Source organism: Piliocolobus tephrosceles, chromosome 5, assembly GCF_002776525.5.
Source record: "Piliocolobus tephrosceles isolate RC106 chromosome 5, ASM277652v3, whole genome shotgun sequence".
NCBI classification, from domain to species: Eukaryota; Metazoa; Chordata; class Mammalia; order Primates; family Cercopithecidae; genus Piliocolobus; species Piliocolobus tephrosceles.
The window spans coordinates 94,872,581-94,894,743 of NC_045438.1; the positions used below are offsets into that span (position 1 = coordinate 94,872,581).

The window sequence follows — 22,163 nt, forward strand, 5'->3', positions numbered from 1 at the left end:
CTGGGACTCTGCGAAGCAGTGGAGGCATGGCTGGAGAAAGCCACAGGTCCCCAAACCGCTAAAGCCAAAAACCGTGTAGGGAACAAGTTTTGTTTTGTTTTTTCTCTTCCCATGTTCCTGAGCAGAAATTAAAAGAGGAAAGGTCGTATGGAGCTGGTTACATTCCTGTCGGCCTTCCCCCGCTTCCCATCCGTTTCACAGTTCTCTCTAATCGTTTCCAGTTCTCCTAGGATAACGGGAAAATTGTTTCCTGGCACCCCGCACTCCCACAGGACACACCCGCAATCGTGCACACTTTTGATCCATCCTGGCCAAGGCCCCCACCTAGCGGTTTAAACTCGCTGGTTTTGCTTCCCTCTCCTATGGTTTCTAAGTGAGCGCTGCAGTTTGCAAAAATAATTGTTTATCTAGGTGGATGGGGTGGGAGGATGGGAAGGATCCCTTAAAATGTGGTGAAAATGAGACTTAAGGTTAGTGGCAAAATGCTAGATGCTAGGAGTGGAGGAGAAAAAGAGAGAAGGCTATGCTTTTATCCTCAGGATGGCTGCTGCAGCCCAGAACGCATCTAGAGGATGTCCTTGAAGAGCTGCCACCTTAGTTAAAGGAGTACCCTCACTCTCAATGCATGGATGTGTGTGTGTGTGTGTGTTTCTTCATAACACTTAACACTACAGAAAAGTATAAGTATTAATTATTTACTTGTTCATGTAGTTATTGTCTGTCTCTTCTACAGTGTAAACTGCTGGAAAAGAGGGTCTGAGTCTACTCCCACTGGCCTCCATACCTCTGGAGCCTAGAAAAATACTCAGCATAGAGTAGGCACTCTATTTTTTGCCTGCCTGCCTGGTTTAGAGAACCAGGGTTCTTAAGGGAACTTGGGTTTGTGCTTTATTGCGTTGGGTAAAAAGCTCTTCTTTCAAAGAATCTTAATTACTCTTCCTCTAAAACTGGGTGGAGGGATCAGATCAGATAACCTTAGGTTCTGACACAGAATGATTCTCTTTAAAATATATGTGCGCTTAATCAGATGAGTTCAATTACAATGCAGTTTTTATTAGATACACTCTAGGTGCCAAACATGGATCTAGGCTCTAGGAATTCGTAGTGGGGATCATTTAATCCTTCGAGCTGAAAATACCTTTTCCTTTCCTGGAGCTTTTCTTCACACTTTCTGATTTGCATTTCTACGCTACATTTGTTTCTGTTGAGGTTAGAGGAGAAACTGAGGACAGGGGATCGGTCCCTGGTCATGAGACCTAGGTACTGGTATTGCACGCTGCAGCTTATGGCTGACATCCCCATATATTAGTTGAAGGCAAAGGAGACACACAAGACGGTGTTGTTGATGGTTCCAGTCCTCCCCGCCGCGGCATCCCCCTTTTTTCTTGAATTTTGATGGCCTCCTTTCTAGGTGGGCTGTTGGAAGGAACATGCTCCCTGGCAACGGTTTTCCAGAGGCACTGAAGCACTGAGCAGCTGGAACAGAAGGGTGGAGCAGAAGGTTTAATTTCACGTACAGTTGGCTTCTGTTTGTGATACTTCTACATTTTCTCAGATAGCTTTTTCTTTTTCCCTGTTGACTCACAGTTGAGTGAAAAACACAAATTGCTAAAACTTGATGAAAAAATAGTTTTTATTGTATCAAGAGTTGAGGATGACATGAAGCCAGAGGCTCAAAGTACAAAATGCAAACACTGGGTCCTCTACAGAGATATTACTGATGCCTCCTAAGCTGGGTGTGGCCCTCAGGGCTGGATATGATTTTAGAGCGGAGAGGTCAGAGACCAGGGCTTCTCCGCCTAAAACTGGCCTTCTAGGGTGGGAGTGGTAGGTGGGAGCCTAGGACCAGACTGCTGGACTAAGCCTGGGATCGTGGCTAAAGACATGGGTCTCACTGGAGGTCAGCGCAGCAAGCTCCGATGTCTGCAGAGGCGAGAACAGGACGCTCTCCTCCCCTGGCCAGAAATGCGGCTTCAGGTTGTCAGGGCTGGGAGGGGGGCCCGGGGTGGGAACCGAGGAGATAGGGCGGTAGGACCCGGCGGGAGCTTCCTTGGCCAGGAAGGGAACGGGGCGGGGGGAAAAGAGGGAGGGAGAGAGAAAAAGAGAAGGTGATCGCGAGCGGGCGTCAGCACTCTCCGCGCCGCACGAGTTGCACTGCTCTGGCGGACGGGACCTGGACTCTATATAAGGAGCCCATCTGCTCCGTAGCTCGCAAGCTCCTCCCGGGCTGGCGCACGCCGCGTCCCTCCAGCTCCCCCAGACACCTGCCCCTTCCCCGTGTGCGGCGCCAGGTCCTCCAGACCCGCGCACCCAGTGGCATGGCTCCGAGTGGTTCCCGTGGGACCGAGGTGGCGGTGGCGGCCGCGCGGCCGGAGCAGCCGCAACTCCAGCCCCATTTCCCCCCCTTTTATGGCTCCGTCTCCGCGGGGCCGCTCGTCCGAGTGGCCAGAGAGTGAAAAGAGAGGGAGGGCAGAGCTCCGGCGCGAGGCGCGGCTCAGCGCTGCTCCTAGACTTCACCGCACCCAGCTCTGGCGGCCGCTGCAGCCTCAAAAAAGTGCCCCAGCTTGGGGCGAGGGGCGGGAATGCAAGATCGGGACGTCTCGCTGGCCTGCAAGCTTTGGTCTCCACACCTAGGAAACTCCTGTGGGCAAAGTCTGCAGATCCAAGAGCTTCCAGGTTAGGAGACGCTCAGCCTCAAGCAACTGGGGTAAGAGATCCCATTTGGTCAAAGCCTTCTCCTCAAGCAGTACTTCACCCTCCGGCACTAGACGCCTCCAGGGAGCTGGAGCGGAGCAGGGCTCGGTGGGCCAGTTCTTAGCAACCCAGGGCTAACACCCGGTGTGGAGAGGAACAACCACAGACGCGGCGGCTTTGCCAGGCGCTCTGCAAGTGCAGGGGACGCGCCCGCCTGCCTGGGCTGCCGCACCCATGACCTCTAGTTTCAGCTGTGAACCTGGGCGGAGGAATAATTGAGGAACTCACGGAACTATCAACTGGGGACAAACCTGCGATCGCCACGGTCCTTCCGCCCTCTCCTTCGTCCGCTACATGCAGAAGAGCTGCGCTCTGGGGCTGGGGCGAGGAGAACCATGGAGGAACCGGGTGCTCAGTGCGCTCCACCGCCGTCCGCGGGCTCCGAGACCTGGGCTCCTCAAGCCAACCTATCCTCTGCTCCCTCCCAAAACTGCAGCACCAAGGACTATATTTACCAGGACTCCATCGCCCTACCCTGGAAAGTACTGCTGGTTATGCTACTGGCGCTCATCACCTTGGCCACCACGCTCTCCAATGCCTTTGTGATTGCCACAGTGTACCGGACCCGGAAACTACACACCCCGGCTAACTATCTAATCGCCTCTCTGGCGGTCACCGACCTGCTCGTGTCCATCCTGGTGATGCCCGTCAGCACCATGTACACTGTCACCGGCCGCTGGACACTGGGCCAGGTGGTCTGTGACTTCTGGCTGTCGTCGGACATCACCTGTTGCACTGCCTCCATCCTGCACCTCTGTGTCATCGCCCTGGACCGCTACTGGGCCATCACGGACGCTGTGGAGTACTCAGCTAAAAGGACTCCCAAGAGGGCGGCGGTCATGATCGCGCTGGTGTGGGTCTTCTCCATCTCTATCTCGCTGCCGCCCTTCTTCTGGCGTCAGGCCAAGGCCGAAGAGGAGGTGTCGGACTGCGTGGTGAACACCGACCACATCCTCTACACGGTCTACTCCACGGTGGGTGCTTTCTACTTTCCCACCCTGCTCCTCATCGCCCTCTATGGCCGCATCTACGTGGAAGCCCGCTCCCGGATTTTGAAACAGACGCCCAACAGGACCGGCAAGCGCTTGACCCGAGCCCAGCTGATAACGGACTCCCCCGGGTCCACGTCCTCGGTCACCTCTATTAACTCGCGGGTTCCCGACGTGCCCAGCGAATCCGGGTCTCCTGTGTACGTGAACCAAGTCAAAGTGCGAGTCTCCGACGCCCTGCTGGAAAAGAAGAAACTCATGGCCGCTAGGGAGCGCAAAGCCACGAAGACCCTGGGGATCATTTTGGGAGCCTTTATTGTGTGTTGGCTGCCCTTCTTCATCATCTCCCTAGTGATGCCTATCTGCAAAGATGCCTGCTGGTTCCACCTAGCCATCTTTGACTTCTTCACATGGCTGGGCTATCTCAACTCCCTGATTAACCCCATAATCTATACCATGTCCAATGAGGACTTTAAACAAGCGTTCCATAAACTGATACGTTTTAAGTGCACAAGTTGACTTGCCAATTGCAGTGGGGTCGCCTAAGCGACCTTTGGGGACCAAGTTGTGTCTGGTTCCACAGGTAGGTCGAATCTTCTTTCGCGGTTACTGGGTCCCAGCGAGGCTCTCTCTCCTGGGCAAGGGCAATGGATCCTGAGAAGCCAGAATAGTCCTGAGAGAGAGCTCTGAAAGGAGAAGTGTTCAAACTAAACGTAGAGCTTCCCTGCCCAGGAGGAGGCTCACTTCCTCCCCCTCAAGCCTTGGGCTCAGCACTGACCCCTGCGGCAGCCAATCCCAAAGGGGATTGCAACTTTTAAAAATTGATTATGGAAGGGGATCCCTGCCCTGCTTTGGTATCATGGATAATGCCCACTAGAACCAGTGTATTTGTAATTGTTGTCTGAAGCTTGTCTGAGACAGATCTACATACAGCCTGGCAGTACTTGAACTAGACGCTTAATGCCCTGTGTTTTTGGGGAGAACTTTGTGTTACAGCTTAATTTAAGAACAGTTATTTTGGCATCATTCAGTCTTCAGTTTTTGTCTATTTAAACTTGGTTGGAGAAACTTGTGGATTTGGTGCTTCAAACCCTATGTGTGGCTTGGATGGCGCAGAGAAACCTTGAAGAGTTAACAGCAAAATTCTGATGCTGAGATCTCTATTTTTATTATACTTGAAACTATATGGGGGTGGGAGGGTGGGAATGGGAGATGAGAGTGTTAAACTGAGAATCAATACCTATGATTGTTTGTTTTCTGCAGATTTGTAATTTTGTAATTCTTGTTTAGCGATGGTCAAACCGCAGCTCTAACAAACAAAGCATTATGTGTGCTAGTGCCAAAGTCTGCAGACTGCTTTTTTTCCTCCTAATTTCATGTACCTGTCACTTTACACATTTAAATCCCCATAAATGAAGGGTATGATGGGTGACTCAGCCCACACTGCTGCTATATTTCTTACTAATGCAATTGGTAAAACCGATTAGTATTGGAGATACACTGTTCCTTAACAAGAAAAGTGTCTTTATTTTTTATTCAATTGAGTGAGATGTGAAGGAGACTGATGACATGGGACTAGTTCTTACACAATTGAGGAATGGGGTGGGGGTAATAGAAGGATGTATATTTTGACTTGTAAAAAAATCTTAAAATGCATGAGACTTTTATCTGATAGTCATTTGCACTGTCCTTCCCATCTGTGATTCCTTGTGTGCTAACATATAAAGAAACCAAGAGAACTATCTCCCTTCTCCAGAAACCTTTAAAATACAGTAAGGGCTCTAAAAACGATATTGGAAAGAAAATAAACTTGTTTCTTTTTCCATTGTTGCTGTTATTGAAGTTTGGGCAAGAGAAAAGATTTTTAGAAAATGACATACAAGAACTTTAGAAAAGCTTAGAGAAGCTAAAATTGAAGCTTTTTTTTTTTTTTTTTTTTTTTTTTTAACTTGCAGAACCAAACCTCAGACTTACTAAACAATCAGGAAACTGGCAAACTTTTGACCTTTGTATATTCGTTACCAACCTGATATCTCAATGAATGTAATATCTGGAATACTTTAAATTTATCAATGTTTTCAAATTTCAAGAATACTTAGTTATTTCAAATTTCCTCTGAGAGCTCCCTAATACGGGATAAAGTCATGCAATAAAATATGAAAAAAAATGTATATTTTAATAAGAAGTAGCCCTGAAGGATTATCTGCATGAAAAAAATGTATATGCACAGCATTTAACATGCCAAAGAAAATTCACACTCCTTTCCTCAGAGGGCATTCTGCAGTTGATACCTTTTGTCTGCAGAAGCAAGTTGTCTTTGTGAAATGGATTCACTCCTTGCTTGAAGCTCCCCAGTCCTGTTTGTCAGACAATAAATGTATTGAACTGAAGCACACTGCTTGCCTACTGTGCAGACCTTCACCTTGGGTAATCACTCTTGAAAATATACTATTCAAAGATTCACACATAAGCTAACTAAAAAGGGGAGTTTTGATCAATATTTATACCTGTCACTGGTGTGAGAGAAAATTTTAGGCATTAGATATGCCTGTACTTCTGCTGGATCCCCAAGTTTCTTTGTTTGTTTTTTGTGACATTTCTCCTATGGAGGAATGTGCATAGAGCATGGTGTTTGTTTTTATGTTATTAATACTGTGGTCTTCTGTTTATACAGCTGTATTTTCTTTGGTCCTAAGAGGCAATTAAGTCAACTTCTAAGAGCCTTAGGGGGAAACCTTAATTGAAACAAATAGCCACTTACAAGTGATTTCTTTATAGGGTACCTGTATTGATGGTGTCCTCACATTAACAAAACACAATCAGTTTAGTTGAATGGGTTGTTTGCCATTTTGTAGATTAACCACCTAAATTATTGCTTGACTATTTGGCTGTATTGCCTGGATTTGGGGCATATTGTATGAAATAGAAGCTTGCAAACCCTTATAGTTATAAGAGATATAGAATCATCATTCAGCATTGCACATGATTATGCAAAGTGTATTATTCATCCCAGGGGTATGTAGTTAAGACTGTTAAGCTCCTTTTCAGTTACTGCTGCCTATAGCATAGTTTATTTCATAAACTAGACACATGGCTTTTTTGCAGAACATAAAGCGGGAGATGGAAATGTTTAACTTACATAGCAATGAAAATATATTTTCATTGGCTATGGTAACAAACAACATTTTCCATATTGTTTAATTGCACAAATTTTCACAGAAATATATGAATGTATACTCATTCAATAATACCAATATTGTCTTGTGTTTCTAGGAATTTTAGCGTTTCCTTTTAAAAATGGACACTACACCCATGAATGAATGTTTATTGAGTTCAACAAATTTTCTAAAGAACAATATTCTTAATTTTTCGTCTCTATTATCTTAGTTTTGTCTTCTTTAACCAGGAAACCCTGAGAAGATTATAATTCACTGAAGCAGTAAAATATCAGATTATGTGTATTTGATGGAGTTGCTGTGACTGAAAATTGCCTTTGATATTCCACCTTTCAGGAAATGTATCATTGGAAATGAAATTTAGGAAAATAAATAAAAGTCCTTTTGTGTTCTAAAAAGTGTCGGGTAGTAGTTCTATTATTGTGGAAAAGTTGGTTCCTTGGATTCTGGGGTTGCGTTGAGGAGTCTGAGCCTTCACTAGAGAATGATTAATAGTAAATGATACTGTGGCTGACTGATATGTGCTGCCATGACTTGGGGGATTTAGTTTATATCTGAAGGAAGAATTTGAAAGGAAAGAAATGGATTGTGCCTTCATATTCTGCAAAGAGAGAGGGTTAGATACACTATCACAAGAGTTTTCCAGATTAGTTTTCAGAGGGAACCTTTAGTCTCTAGGCTAGGTAGTCAGATTCCAAGGACTTGATGGTGCTTAAAATACAGAACGAGGAACTGGGTTAGAAGAAGACTTCAGAGGAGTAGACTGACCTATCTTAAGACCAGTAAAGTACGCAGAAAGGTAGCTTTTGTAGTCAGTCCTAGGTTTGAATTGCAAATAAAGTATGTTAGAACTATGTGGTTCTTCTTCTCAAATACCATCTACCTACAAGTTGATGTAAAGTTTTAGAACCTATACACGTAAAGCACTTATTGAGATGCGTGACACTTTTTTGACTCTCAGCAGATTGGACTTCCTCTTAGTCATTATTTCCCATTGTCTCCTCTGTGGATGCAGAGTGCCTGTAGCACAGAACAGGGGTACTTGGGAGAAGTTGGACTGGAGAAGATCAAACTAGCCTGAATGGGAAAAATTTGGCAAAAACTAGAAGTGACTGAAGTTTACAGCCTTTTACAACTAATCCCCTATGCAAGTGACATACAACCCAAAGAACCAAAGGGAACATGAAGGATGGTTTGTAGTGACTCTATTGGCCAAGAAGAAATTGCCAAGTATTTAATTATTTCTTACAGCGTCCTTTTATTCACTTTTAAACCCTCTTCCTCTTCCTTGTCTAGAGATTTCTGGCTGTCTTTCTAGAATCCAAAGTCCCTGGCCACATCCACATTTCTAATTTGCAGCACCTCATTTTTCACTTCTCTGCTTTTTTCTTACCTGTATCAAATCATGATAACCAATAATGATGTCTGTGGTTCTTGTTTTAGCTGTGAAGGGCTGATTAGGTAACGAAGGGTTTTCACATTATATAAAAGGGAATTGTTGAACCAAACGAATGTGTAATTGGTGGGGATAAAAGCTTTCAACTGAGGCATCTACTCGAGTTTTCTAAAAGAAAGAGAGGTTGATAGAGGAAGGGTGGGAGAAGGGAAGCCTGCACTGTTCATCAAAACCCACCCTGGAACAGTCCACCAGGGGGCAGAGTGTCTCTGAGATGTTTAGCAGAAGCAGGCGCAGACCATTCAGGATCTCTAAATCCTTCTTCCAGGACATTTTGCAACTGATATTAACGCCTCTAGACTCAGTGAAAACAAAGTTCCATGAGCCAAGGGAGAGGAGGTTTATCGCTGATTAGAAATAGCAGATTTTTCAGAGCTGTAAATTCAGGCAGAGGATCCCCAAATCAAACCTAAAGTTTTTCTCCATATATGCAAACTCAGTTTTTAAAATTCATCTCTACTCCTGATATAATACTAAAATCTTAGCATTTAAAAACATCGTGGCCTTTTGTTAATGTGGCACTGAGCGAATCAGAGATTAGGAGACAATATACCTATTTCAAAATAAAGGGAGCTAATCAGTTACTTAAACATGTTTAACCATTATGATTTTTCTCATCACTTTGTTTTTCTTTTCAAATATTTTTGGTTTGAGGTTGATACATCCATGGTTCAAAGGTAGAACACTTGCTGTTTATGATTGAAAGAGATGTCTTTTTTTTTTTTTTTTTTTTTTTGCACAGAAGTAAGGTTTATTTATATGTCGGTTTTTCTCAAAAGACAGACCCTGAAGTCTGTGTAATTTTGGCATTTTAAAAGCAGGCATATAGAAATGTGAGTACAATCTAATGTTTCACAAAAAATAAATTTCAGCATCAGAAAATGGATCACATAAAACGAGAAAACGGGTGAGATTATATCATTGCCATTCTCCTATAACGTAACTGTTACTCTAGCATTTCCATTGTCCCCAGTGGCGAGTTTTCTATGTGCCATTTCATATATCTGTCAGTTAAATCAGACTTTTAAAGTCAACACTCATATTTTAGGATTATACTAGGATTTTAGTGCTCCCTGAGAGAGAGCTAGTCCCTGGAATTGAGCCATCTGTCAAAGAGAGTAACTTAACACTATTCCAAGTATGATTTGTAAAAGAAAATGTCCGTTTCTTTTTCACTTATTTGTATGTATCTCAAAAGATCAGAGAAATCCTTTTCAAAACTACTAATGAAAATCCATATGACAAGAATGGTCTTATAATATTTCCTGTACCAAAAGTGAACAGATGGTGATGAGGGGATCCATTTATGGTAAATGCTTTAAAAATCTACACAAGCCTTGCTTAAATGATGTAAGAAGGCATGACTCACATCCTCCCTGACTCTGTGGGAACATTCCACCCATCGGCCTCTGGCTGGTCATCCTATGTAAGGCGAACCAGATTTTGGGATATCTCCTGCTCACAAGTATGGTGACCATATGTGGTGATGGGACAGTAGTGATAGCGCAGTCCACAAAGGTTAGGTTCCTTAGCCTGAGAGCTGTGCCCACAGTACTTTTGTAAACACTCCTGCATGTCTCTTCTAAGCCCATTTGCTTAATTCAGTTTGTGACAGAGTCAGTTGACATGCAGATCCCCCCGTAGTTCATTAGTCCGTTTGCTCATTTATCATTGCAATTGGCTCAGGACAGGGGCTGATCTGATTTTCTGGGGAAACCGTTTCATGGCTCTTCATCTTTCCATCCCAGTCTTGCCTAGCCTTAAGGTTCTTGATGGTCACTCTTCTGCCCTGCCCCTCTAGGCTTTCCCATACAATGCTGCATGTTGGGGTAATCACACAATGGGAAGTTGGGAACTAGCTACTGGCCTAAAAGCCTCCAACATATTGGTGGGTATAAAATGCAAGAGAAAATCTTTGAAGTCAGACAGACCTGATTTTAAATCTAGGTTTTGCTATCATGAGCAAGTTCCTCTGTGATGTAATAATGCACACCTTGATGTTTGAAGTTAAGAATTAAATAAGATATGTAATTGTTTTCAACCTTGGCTTCACGTTTGATTTATCAGGGGAGCTTTTAAAAAAACCTTGCTCAGACCCTGTATAAGATGAATTACATTATATTATTTGCAATAGGGTCTCATATTCTTATTTTAAAACTTCTCCCTAGGTAAAGCTCTTAGTATAATACTTACCTCAAACAGGATGTATAGGTGTGAAGGGGGACCTTGAATGAAATGGGAAGTCAAATAGTTTTGGTTTTTTACAATGGGGCTTCTCAGAATTTACAATGGGCATATGAATCACCTGAGAAGTTTGTTACAATGCAGATTCCAATTCAGTAACTGGTCTGTGATGGGGCCTGAGATTCTGCATTCCTAACAGGTTCCAGCAGATGCTGATGATTCTGGTCAATGGATCACACTTTGATTAATAAGGACCTACAGGAAAATATAACTTAGTTATACAGCATTGATCATTGATTTTTTATATTTATATATATATATATAATTATATATAAATATATATATATATCTCAACCAAAGCAAAAACAACACATAACTTGCAGATGAAAAAATTTTGCTTTTTAATGTACAATAGGTTGTGTTTTCTCAGCTTGTTTACATAGTATTCATATCTCAGTTTCAGCAGCTGTTAAATGTTTCCCTTAAATGCTTTCTCCCAGATGCTTTAAATCCTCAATCTACCCTGAAACAAACTACTCACTTCTGGATCTGAATCAGCAAAGCATGACCCTCAGATTCAGGCCTCTGTTTTTACATAATTTCCAACTAAGGACTTTGCCTTTTGTTAAACAAAGGAAATTCATTTAAAAACGAAAGCAAATGATAAAACAACAAAGAAATAACAATTGCTAACATATGGCAAAAGGCACAGCTTCCTTGATGCTCTATTTCACTTAATAAGCCCACTAGGCTTCCTTTTGTTAATACACATGCATGTATACTCCCACATACACATTTATATGTTATATAGATATTTATGTTTTGTAAGCAAGCCACAATTTAATCAAAGCTGAAAGAGGTGTGCTTTCATCCATTAATTTTATTATTATTGTCTTTTAGAGACGTAATACCTAGAGCAGTGATCCAGCAAATTTTTGATTTTATAGAAAGCCCGTCCTCATTTTAAATTTCCAAAATATTTTGTGAGTATTTTTCACAGAAAGTAATTTAAATTATTTAATGGGAAATGTTTGTCAATTTCATGGCATCTACCCATAAAACCAAAAACTGTTGTTTCCTAAGCCTAGGTTGGGAATAAAGAATCAAAGGATCTCACTTCAGAAAAGATCATTTATTTTATTTTATTTTATTTTTTACTTGTGTTTGAAGTTGTGGCCAAGTAGGTCTTTATTCAGCATTACAAAACAAAGTTAAAATTCTTTCATCTCTTCCTTGAACAATTATGATGCTTCAAGTTTGATTCCAGAAAAGACACATTGCTGGAAATTCGACTGTTTTGTTTCAAAGGAGCAGCGGCTGGGGATGGAACCGGCATGACTGAGCACTTAATGTGTGTCACATACTTAAATATCCACCCACCCCATTTAATCATCATAACACTATCAAGAGGCAGGTATTATATTATCATCCTCACCAATCAGGTAGTATGACAATTTGATCCAGTTTTTCAGGTTAGAGAGTTATGACGACAGCCCCATTTGAATAATTTGTATTCAGATTTTAAAAGGAAACTACATTATTATACCTGTTTTACTCAGTCTTTGAGAATAGTGTTTTTTAAATGCTATTCTGAAGTGTTAACGTAGAATAGAACTTTAGGGATGTATTTCTAAGTACAACATTGTGTCTAGGGAACATGGGTTTCCTCTTGGGCGCTCCCAAACCTCTCCCCCTCCCCGTCTGACTCCAGCCCTAACCAACCAGGGCACATACTATGTGCCTCCTGACCTCTTCTAGGGGAGTTGGTATATATAAAAATGTAGATTTTAACTCCTGGATATGGTACTATTAAATATAGATGCTTTTGCTATGATGAGTAATGCATGACAGGAGGAGGTGTTTACCATTTATAGAAAGTTACTTAGAGATTTATATCCCATTTTTACATGGAGTCAAATTTCTGGGTGAAAAGTAAACTCAGGCAAATAGCAAGATATTTTCAAATGTTATGGTTGTTTTTGCATTATATAGATAAAATTTCTAAATTAATGCCTTTATCTTTTTTTATACTCGTATTCCTTATTAGCGGAGCCCCTCCTGCTAAGAGCTTTAAATTGCTTTCCTCTCCCCTCATAATCCACCCTCAGACCTCAAAACAACACCATAAACCACAAAACAAATAAATCTCAGGGATAGAAACTTATCAGTATTCACAAAACTACAAAACTGACTTAAAATCCAAATATTTAGACTAGTTGTAAAAGAAAAATGTTTTCATTAAGGAACAAACGTTATAATAGAAGTGTGCAAAGTTGTAGACTCTCCTTTGGGATAAATTTTACTCGAAATACTTTTTGTCCTATGTCTTTGATTATTTTTGCTCATTTTTAGGTGGAAAAAAAAATACACAGAAATTTTAGTAAATTTGGAATTAGAATTAAAGCCCAGGCTGACCTTGATTAAAATTCCAGATTTGTCACTTGCCCGTTGTGTGAGCTTAACCTCAGTAAGCATTAGTTTCTTTGTCGGTTAATGTGGGGAAAATATTGCCTTATCCATAAGCTTATTATGAAGATTAAACAAGCTACTGTGTGGGAGGCTGAGGCAGGAGAATCGCTTGAAACCAGGAGGTGGAGGTTGCAGTGAACTGAGATGGCTCCACTGCATTCCAGCCTGGGCGACAGAGCGAGACTCCATCTCAAAACAAAACAAGCTACTGTGTGGCAGTTCTTAGTCTAAATAGTCCCTCAACATTATAGGTGTTTACCAGATACTGGCTTCATTCCGTTGAGACAAAATAAGCCAGGTGTCTATCCAAAGATTATGAAATCTGGAGTCAGCAGAGCTGTTTAAAATGTTGGTTTTTCTTCTTACTGGTATGTGATTTCGGAAAAATTATTTAATCTCTGTTAAGTCTCAGTTTTCCTGTATCTAAAATAAGACTAATGTGATCTATCTTGAAAGAGTAAGGGGATTATATTATTATTATATAGTAAGTGTAGACACCTGAGACAGTTCTTGCAGCAAGGCAATTGCTCGGTAGACCTTAGTTTTCTTCTTTTTCAACTTTCTTTCCCATCTTTGGACGTTAGGGCCTGATATCGTATTCTGTGCTTCAGTGTTGGTTAAAATTCCATTTACTATTGAAAGCGAGATCTGTATAACTTTGTGAGATTGGAACCGGTTTTATTGATTTTGTTTGGAAATTGCTTATATGCCGTGATTCAAGAGGTGATAGAAAAATTACCCCGTTTCCTGCCTGATATCTATTAATTGGAGTCATCGTTTTGATTATTTTAAATCACAAGTACATTTTGAGGTTTTAGCACATTATCCATTTACATCTTATTGTGAATTAGTTTGTTCATGCTATAGATTACTTGAGAGCATTAAAATAATGTTTACTCATAGGCTGGGCGTGGTGGCTTACGCCTGTAATCCCAGCACTTTGGGAGGTCGAGGCAGGCAGATCACTTGAGGCCAGGAGTTCGAGATGAACCTGGCCAACATAACGTCTCTACTGAAAATACAAAAATTAGCTGGATATAGCATGCCTGTAATTCCAGCTACTTGGGTGGCTGGGGCACAAGAATTGCTTGAACCCGGGAGGTTGAGGATGCAGTGAGCTGAGATAACATCACTGCACTCCAGCCTGGACAACAGAGTAAGACTACTTCAAAATAAATAAATAAATAAAAATAACATTTATGCAGAACACTAAAATAATGTGGGGTTTGTATATAAGAACATAAGGTAGGACTTATTTTGAGTTATAACATATTTCTAGATAGGCAAAAATGAGTAGTTTGTCACACAGCCATGTGAGGGACCTGGAGAAAGAATGAAATTTAAGAGGCTATTGAAGACAAAACTTAGCCCCTGTATAGTTCATTTGGTAAATATGTGCTTGTATTTTATACTGTCTGTTTCTGTAAGATTTTTAGTATTTTTTAGATACTATGAGCATTCAAATTTTCAGGGAGAAAAATTAATTTGGAATGGTAAATATGTCACTACACTCAGCTAGAAGAATGGAAGTCGGCACATATAATCTGTCCTGCTGTGTTTCTTAAAGATCACTATGGATTTTACCATGTTAAAGGTGGTTGTCCACTGTGAACTTCTAACGGGGAAGAGTCTGACAGACACATGGCGGTGTGCTTTCCTGACCTTGTATAGAAGCAGTCTCAGGTACCACAAGTGCATATGGGGTAGATATTTGTCCATAATAACCCAAACACTGTCCAGAGGCAGTGAAATAATTTTAAAGGTCACTTACTCTGCATTTAATCAAGTCTGTTTTCATTTTTGACTGCTTGAGTTACTCAGTGGTATTCATCAAACACAGATATTTGCTATAGCAACTGCTGCAGGCTAACACCATAGGGCAGATAGACTGGGTAGATTATTTTCAGTCCACAAAGTAGATACACCTGCCTTTATGAAATTATGTCTATGACGTATTTTAGATCAAAAGTAGAACAAAAATAAGAGTTTAAACACTGTATTATATAACATTTTAATTTGCTTATTTATTTAATTTAAATCTGACCATTCCTGCAAAGAACAATAATAAATATACTGGGTAAATATAAAACTAAAGTACACCAAGGTGATTATCCATTTCAACTCCCTCTCCCAGCACACACAAAAAACATGTTATTTATTTGTATATAAATAATGGATGCATCTCTACATTTTTTTTGGTTTCTTTACATATTCAATTTTGAAGGTGACCAATCATTTTCTGTAGAAAATTACTTGAGCAACTTGATTAGCATACACAGAGGTTTCTCAGTCTCAGCACTATTGACATTTTGGTCAGAGAATTCTTTGTTGTGGAGGCTTATTCTGTACAAGATGTTTAACGGCATTTCTGTTCTCTACTCTCTAGATGTCAGTAGTGACCCCTCTCTCCAGTAGAAAATCAAATGTATTTCATGACAGTGACATTATTTGTGTCTATGTGCATTTACATATTTTTCTTGGATAAGAGGATTTTTAATTTGTAGTAAAATACACATAACATAAATTTTATCATTTTAATAATTTCTAAATGTAATTTACAAACTTTTGATTAGATTCTTTATGAGGCCTCTTGTACAAAAAATGTTTAAAAATCGTTGTTAATAGAGAACACCAAAACGTAGGGTAATTGAACAATGTTGTTGAATGCCAAAACCCACTCCTAATCTTGTGAGTCCCAGTTTACTTGCCTCCACCTCCGGAACACCCTTTCTGATTTTCCATATTGAGATATTTGGTTCCTCTTATACACTGTTTTTCCAGTCTATCTCCCATATACTAGGTGAACTGTGATGCTAAAGGCCTACAAATGAGTTTTTAAGAGAGTTCAATAGTATCTTAGCGCAAGATAAAAGAGAACTTAGTCTGCAAGTTCTCCCTTTCTAAGTGGTTCTAGTGTTATTTGCCATTGCCTTGCAGGGCCTGGCAGAGTGCCTCATACTTTGTAGGAGATCCGTAGGTGTTAAGTTAATTAATGTGGGAATGAATGAGTGAACATTTTACCTTGCATAATAATTTTCAATAAAATATTTTTCAACCATATGGTTTCCTAAAATTCTTTTAGTTACAAGTATATAAGTGAAAACAATGTGTTACCATAAAAGAGAAACTATTTGCTTCTAATCAGGTATTACAAGATGTTGAATCATCAAAAAAGACTAAATGATTTTACTTAGGGAGAAAGGTGCACTAACACATTCTAGGAAGATTTTCAGTAAGTAGCAAGGATCACGATTGAGGATCATGATACTTTAGAGCCAAATATGTCTCAGTCAGCAACAGAAAGCAAAGTTAAAAGGACAGCCTCATTTTCTAAGCTTTCTGTACAATTGCAGTTTTATTGTCATTAAATGTTTTAAATACAAATTTTCATACGTTGGTCTCTCATGGGATCACATTTTTAGTCATAGAAATGTAGGGTTATTGAACCCTAGCAGTCATAGAAATGCCTTCTGTACTTCTGCAAAGGGTGTCAAGGGAAGATTTTCTAACGGGATGAGACTTTGGTAAACTCATTGAGTATGGAGGGAAGCCTAAAGCAGTCAGGAGCGATGCTCGGCCGGCTCTGGGGTCCAGACTGGGAGCGCGGGACCCGCCAGAATGAAGGCATTTTTCTGTTTCTTGGCTGTTCTATGATTCACTCTGAGTGGCATTCAGTGTGGTGAAAAGTATTGTGGGGAAGAGCTGGTGGGGATGCACGCATGTGGGTGGAGGGTTCATAGGTCCATGGATAGAAGCAGTAAAATCCAATGGGCATTAAGACCTCACTCTGGCCGAATGGTGGTGGTCTCTGATTCCTGTTCTACTCAATGAAGCCTTTATATACTCAGATTTGAGTGACAAATGTAACTACACTAAATGTCTTCCTTTACTTGTTTGCAAAATAATTAATGTTTGAATTCAAATACAAAAGGATTCTTATTAGGCACATATGTGTCAACAAAGGCCTGACTTCCATGTAAAGTTAGACTAATTTTTTTTTTCAAATAATTTTGGCAGTTATGCAACGACAAATAACAAATGCATAAGATTTTGGTAGCCTGAATAATTAATTTAGATTTGCAGTTTACATTAATTGAATTCACTGGATAAGTGCACACTTCTTTCTGCTCTTGTGAACCCACAGCATTAAGCCTTTGAACAAATGTTAAATGATGGGAAATTTTTGTTTATTATGTAATTCAACAGGCAGCATTAGAGCTGCTTATTAGGTGATTGCAAGATGCAAAGAAAAAGAAAATTACCATTTTCTTGGGCTAACTGGTACACACAATTGGATCAATTAGTTCTGGCTTTTAATTATGCAGAAATATGAAGTGCCATGCAAGTACTAAACTGGAGAATTTTTTAAAGGGAAAACAAAAGACAAGGAAAAAAGGAGAAAGATTGTGACAGAAGATTAGGTTTATTGTGACAGGCTTTATTGCTCCAATATCAAGTTATTTTCTTGGGCTGAATGGAGAGAAGTCAAAGCAAGTACAGGAAAGAAAAGGAAAGAACATTAGTTCTTTAGTTCTTCATAGGAAAAACAGTACCACAGGAACAGCAATATTTCTGATCATTTATCATTGACACTCCCAAATGAGTGTTTGAGAATTAAATTATCTTGTCATTTCCCTAAGGATTGAGGTCATGAGTAATGAAAGAAGGAGCCAAACTCACACCCCTTCCCTGTAAAATCGACTTCTATCTATGCAAGTGAATTTCGTATCATGACTGGTTCTAACGAAATACTGGATTGCTTCACTACTTCTGAAGCTCCTTGTCATGTTTATTGGTTCTCACTGAAAACGTCAGATGATAATGCTGCCTGGAGTCTCTGGTTTCAAAAACGGCTTTGTATAATATGCATGCCATTTCTATTACATGGCTATCCAAATGAAAAATTTTATTTGATAAACAGTGGATTTATTTTTGTACTAGGGGACATTTTTCTTCTTTTGGATTTATGGATATATAAAAAATCTCAAATCCTCTGTTCCAAAACAAGTGCCAGCATTTACTCAATGCTTAATGCAGCATCAGACCAATATTCTTCTATGCCTTGTCTCCTCGAACCTTCTCAACAACATTAGATAGTACTTCTATGCTCATTGACAGTCCTATCTCCAGCTGGGCCTTCTTGTGCACCCTCTCCCAAGACACATTAAACAAACTAGCCCTTTGAATATTTGTGCCATTTCCCAGCTCCACATACCTGCTACTCCTTCTATTGCTATTGGACCTGGGAACCAGGACTCATCTTCTGAGGTGCAGCTCAAATTACAACTCTTCTTGACTTTCCTAGGCAGGGTTGGCCACTGATTCCCTTTACTCTTACAACACTGTATGACATCTTCTAATTCCACTATACTGTAATTATACTTTTATGTTAATGTCTTTAGATGACTTGAGTTCTTTTAAGAATGTGCACTATCATTTATTAATCTCTTCACGGCTTTAGCACAGAGTCTAGGCGCTGACCCATTGAAGATACTCAATAAATGTTTGCTAAGTTGTTAAATTATTATGGTTAATTTCATAGACTTACTAATGCCTCTGCATTAGCATCTAGCCTTATCACAAGCAATGTCAAGTTACTTGTTTCTTTATTCTTCCTGATGATAAGTATGCCTAAGTACTTTAGTGTATTTATGAAAAAAAATATTTTTGCTTGTGCATGTTAGAATTATATCATATACCAAAAAATAAATTAAATATACATGCTTTTAGGTGCACAATTAACTTATACAGTGTCCCATTTCCACCAACTTCTGAAAAAATTTTTTCAGATTTATATTCACTCACATCAAAATGTGATATGCTGGGAAAAGCGCAGCATTTAGAATTCAAATACATGGAATTGAGTCATAATTGTTTCCACAAATTAGCCTGGTAATATTGGGAAAACTCACTTAACTTTTATCAGCACCTTTTTACTTATAGAATCATTATGAGCTTTAAATAGGAAACTTACTGAGTCACTACTCTTTCCATAATATTGGAAATACAGAATGAATCAAATTTCCCAGTCCTTATCCTCATGAAACTAAAATTCTAGAGTGGGAACTCATACAATAACCAAGGAGATATAAATCGTGTGGTGGTGAAAATACCGTGAAGAAAACTGCCAGTGATATGCAGTTGTGGGAGGGAGTGAGCCAAACTGGTATGGAGGAAGAGTGTTCCAGGCAGAGGTCAGCTATTATCTTTCTTTCAATAATTACTTCGAACGTTCTGAAAAGTGTGACATATCAGCAGTGACAATGGTATCAATGGAAGCAAAGAGGGTATAATGTAAAATTGGTTTTGAGACATCATCTCCTTTCTACAGTGCCTGAAGAGTCTGTCTTCACTGGGTTGCTTTCATTGAAATTAAAGACAATTGACTTTCCCCAATAATGGTAGATTGCTGAATTGCTAGCATATCTGTGTGTTCCCATGTGTATTTTATTTAAAAAAGTATTAATTTAGAGTTTTTAAATTTGCTATCATTTTTCCTTAAAGGTAGTGCCTTTCTCCTATATGTATTGGCTAAACAAATTACTTTTTTGGAAATACCCTGAAAGAAAATGAGAAAAGTAAATTTATAGACAACTAATGTTAAAATCAGCTTCGATATACAAAGTTTAGATGCATGAGAAAAGGCTTTTTAAGTTAGCAAAATATGGCAGTTTTGAATGTGGATAACCTCAGAGTATCTTTAATATTTTATTGATCTAAGGTACCAACTTTCATTTTGCTCTATTCTAGCAGATAAACAAAAATGTAGATATTTCCTTCAGAGCAGCACTACATATATTGACATTTATTGATTTCCATTAGTATTTGAGGTGGTTGGCATTTTACTTCTATACGCTGCATTAATAAACTGTGGTTGAATGATGCCCGTGCAATTTAATTGAGGTCCCTCATTTCCTCTTGACTATTTTCAAAAATTCTTCTGAGTTTTGGCATTTGTATTTTCCGTATTCTTTGTTTTCTTTTTTGAGAAATGTGCATACAGCACCACACAATTCTATTTCCTGAGAAACGCTAAAGCACTGAAAGGAATATTCTATTCCAATTTGTGGAAGTTATTTCAAGGATCCCTTTGTTGTTTTCTCTTTCTAAAGTCCAAGAGAACCATGCTTTGCATATGCTTAAACTTCAAGATTGCAAATCAAAAAGTGTGAAATTCATCTTGGCACCTAGGTAAAATTGGAGTGAGCTAATGCAGTCTTTTCTGTGTCATTTTTCAAGACCAGTGTTTATCACTGGTCAATTTTCTCTGAATCCACAAGAAATAAGAGAAATAATACTGATGAATTAAATTTCTTATAAAGCAGAACTAATTAAATTTGCATGTCTACCCTAAATTCAAGGATATGGAATTTTAATTTTTTGGTGTTAAATTGTCTTTTGTATGATTGATAGAGCTAGTGCATAATAACTGTAATTATTTTTATGCCTACAATAAATAATTTTATTTTTTGAATAAGAAATACATTAATGTGACTCAAATATTTTTAAAAATATCCCTTTCCACATCTGTCTCCCATATGCTGTGGTTCCCTTGACCCACACGTTCAGGTAATTACTGTTATTAGTATCTGTTTGGAGTTCCTTTGTATACAAGTAAGCAAAAACAAATATGATATTTTCCCCTCCTTTCCCTTTCCCACAAAGTATTAACATAATACATATACAATTCCACACAATGCTTTTTATTAAGTTTTATGTTAAAATAATTATAAACGTAGTAGAAGTGGTTTAAAAACTAAGCACGAGGAGATTTCTTGTACCCTATATCCAGTTTCCCCAAGGGTAATACGTTGTGTAACTACAGCACAATTTCAAAACTAGAAAATTAACATTGATACATTCTACAAAGTTTATTCAGATTTCACCAGTTTTGCATGTACTTGTGTAAAATTGGTGAATTTGGCAACCATTAATCTGTCCTCCATTTTAGAACTTTTATTCCAAAAATGTTTTATGTACGGAATCATATAGTTTGTAACCTTCTAAGATTGCTTTTTCTACTCGGCATAATGCTCTTGAGATTCATCAGGTTGTTACACGTATCAATCAATAATTCTTTTTAATTGCTGCATAGTATTCCACAACATGGATGTATCAGTTTGTTTAATCATTTACCTGTTAACGGACATTTGGGTCATTTAAATTTTTTGACTATTACAAATAAAGCATCTATGAACATTTGTGTACAGAGTTCTGGGGTAAATACCTAAGAGTACAATTACTAGGTCATATGATATGTGCCCTTTTCAATTTATGAAAAACTGCCCAGAGTAGCTATACCATTTTACATTCTTACCACAGTGTATGACCACAGCATCTGGTGTCACCACTTTTTCTTCTAGTTATTTTAATAGGCATGTAGTAATATTTCATTGTACTTTAAATTTTTCTAATGGCTGCTAATGTTAACATGTGCTTATTTGCCATTTATATGTTGTCTTTGGTAAAATGTCTGTTCATTTTTTTTTTTTTTTTTGTACACCTGATAATTTGATTTTCTACTACTGAATTTTGAGAAATACATATTTATATATATATAAAAGATATAAGACATTTGTTCGATATATGGCTTGCAAATATTTCATCCTTGTTGGTAGCTGATCTTTTTTTTATTTTATTATTTTTTTTTTTTTTGAGACAGAGTCTCACTCTGTCGCCCAGGCTGGAGTGCAGTGGTGCGATCTCTGCTCACTGCAAGCTCTGCCTCCCGGGTTTACACCATTCTCCTTCCTCAGCCTCCCGAGTAGCTGGGACTACAGGCGCCCACCACCTCGCCCAGCTAATTTTTTGTATTTTTAGTAGAGACGGGGTTTCACGGTGTTAGCCAGGATGGTCTCCATTTCCTAACTTCGTGATCCACCAGTCTCGGCCTCCCAAAGTGCTGGGATTACAGGCATGAGCTGTAGCTGATCTTCTAAAAATCATTTTTATATGAGCTTTCACAGGATAAAAATTTTAATTTTGATTAGTTCCATTTTATCAATCTTGTCTTTCATAGATTATGGTTTCGGTGTTATGTCTAAAACTCTTCTATTTATAAGTTCTGAAAATTTTCTTCAGATGTTTTATTTGAAAAAATATAGTTTTAAGATTTATATTTAATTTCATGGCCAA

At 39.3% G+C, this 22,163-nt stretch overlaps 1 protein-coding gene across 1 annotated transcript; it reads left to right on the top strand.

The window, feature by feature from the left end:
• Window positions 1-2,725: 2,725 nt before the first annotated feature.
• Window positions 2,726-5,559, top strand: HTR1B (5-hydroxytryptamine receptor 1B). The gene has a single exon (XM_023223106.2). It carries the CDS (start codon window positions 3,090-3,092, stop codon window positions 4,260-4,262), a length of 1,173 nt encoding a protein of 390 aa, XP_023078874.1. The 5' UTR covers window positions 2,726-3,089; the 3' UTR covers window positions 4,263-5,559.
• The last annotated feature ends 16,604 nt before the right edge of the window (window positions 5,560-22,163 follow it).

Bases quoted from the DNA above. Each gene is read 5' to 3' on its own strand.
- HTR1B (XM_023223106.2), top strand. From the start codon at position 3,090: ATGGAGGAACCGGGTGCTCAGTGCGCTCCACCGCCGTCCGCGGGCTCC.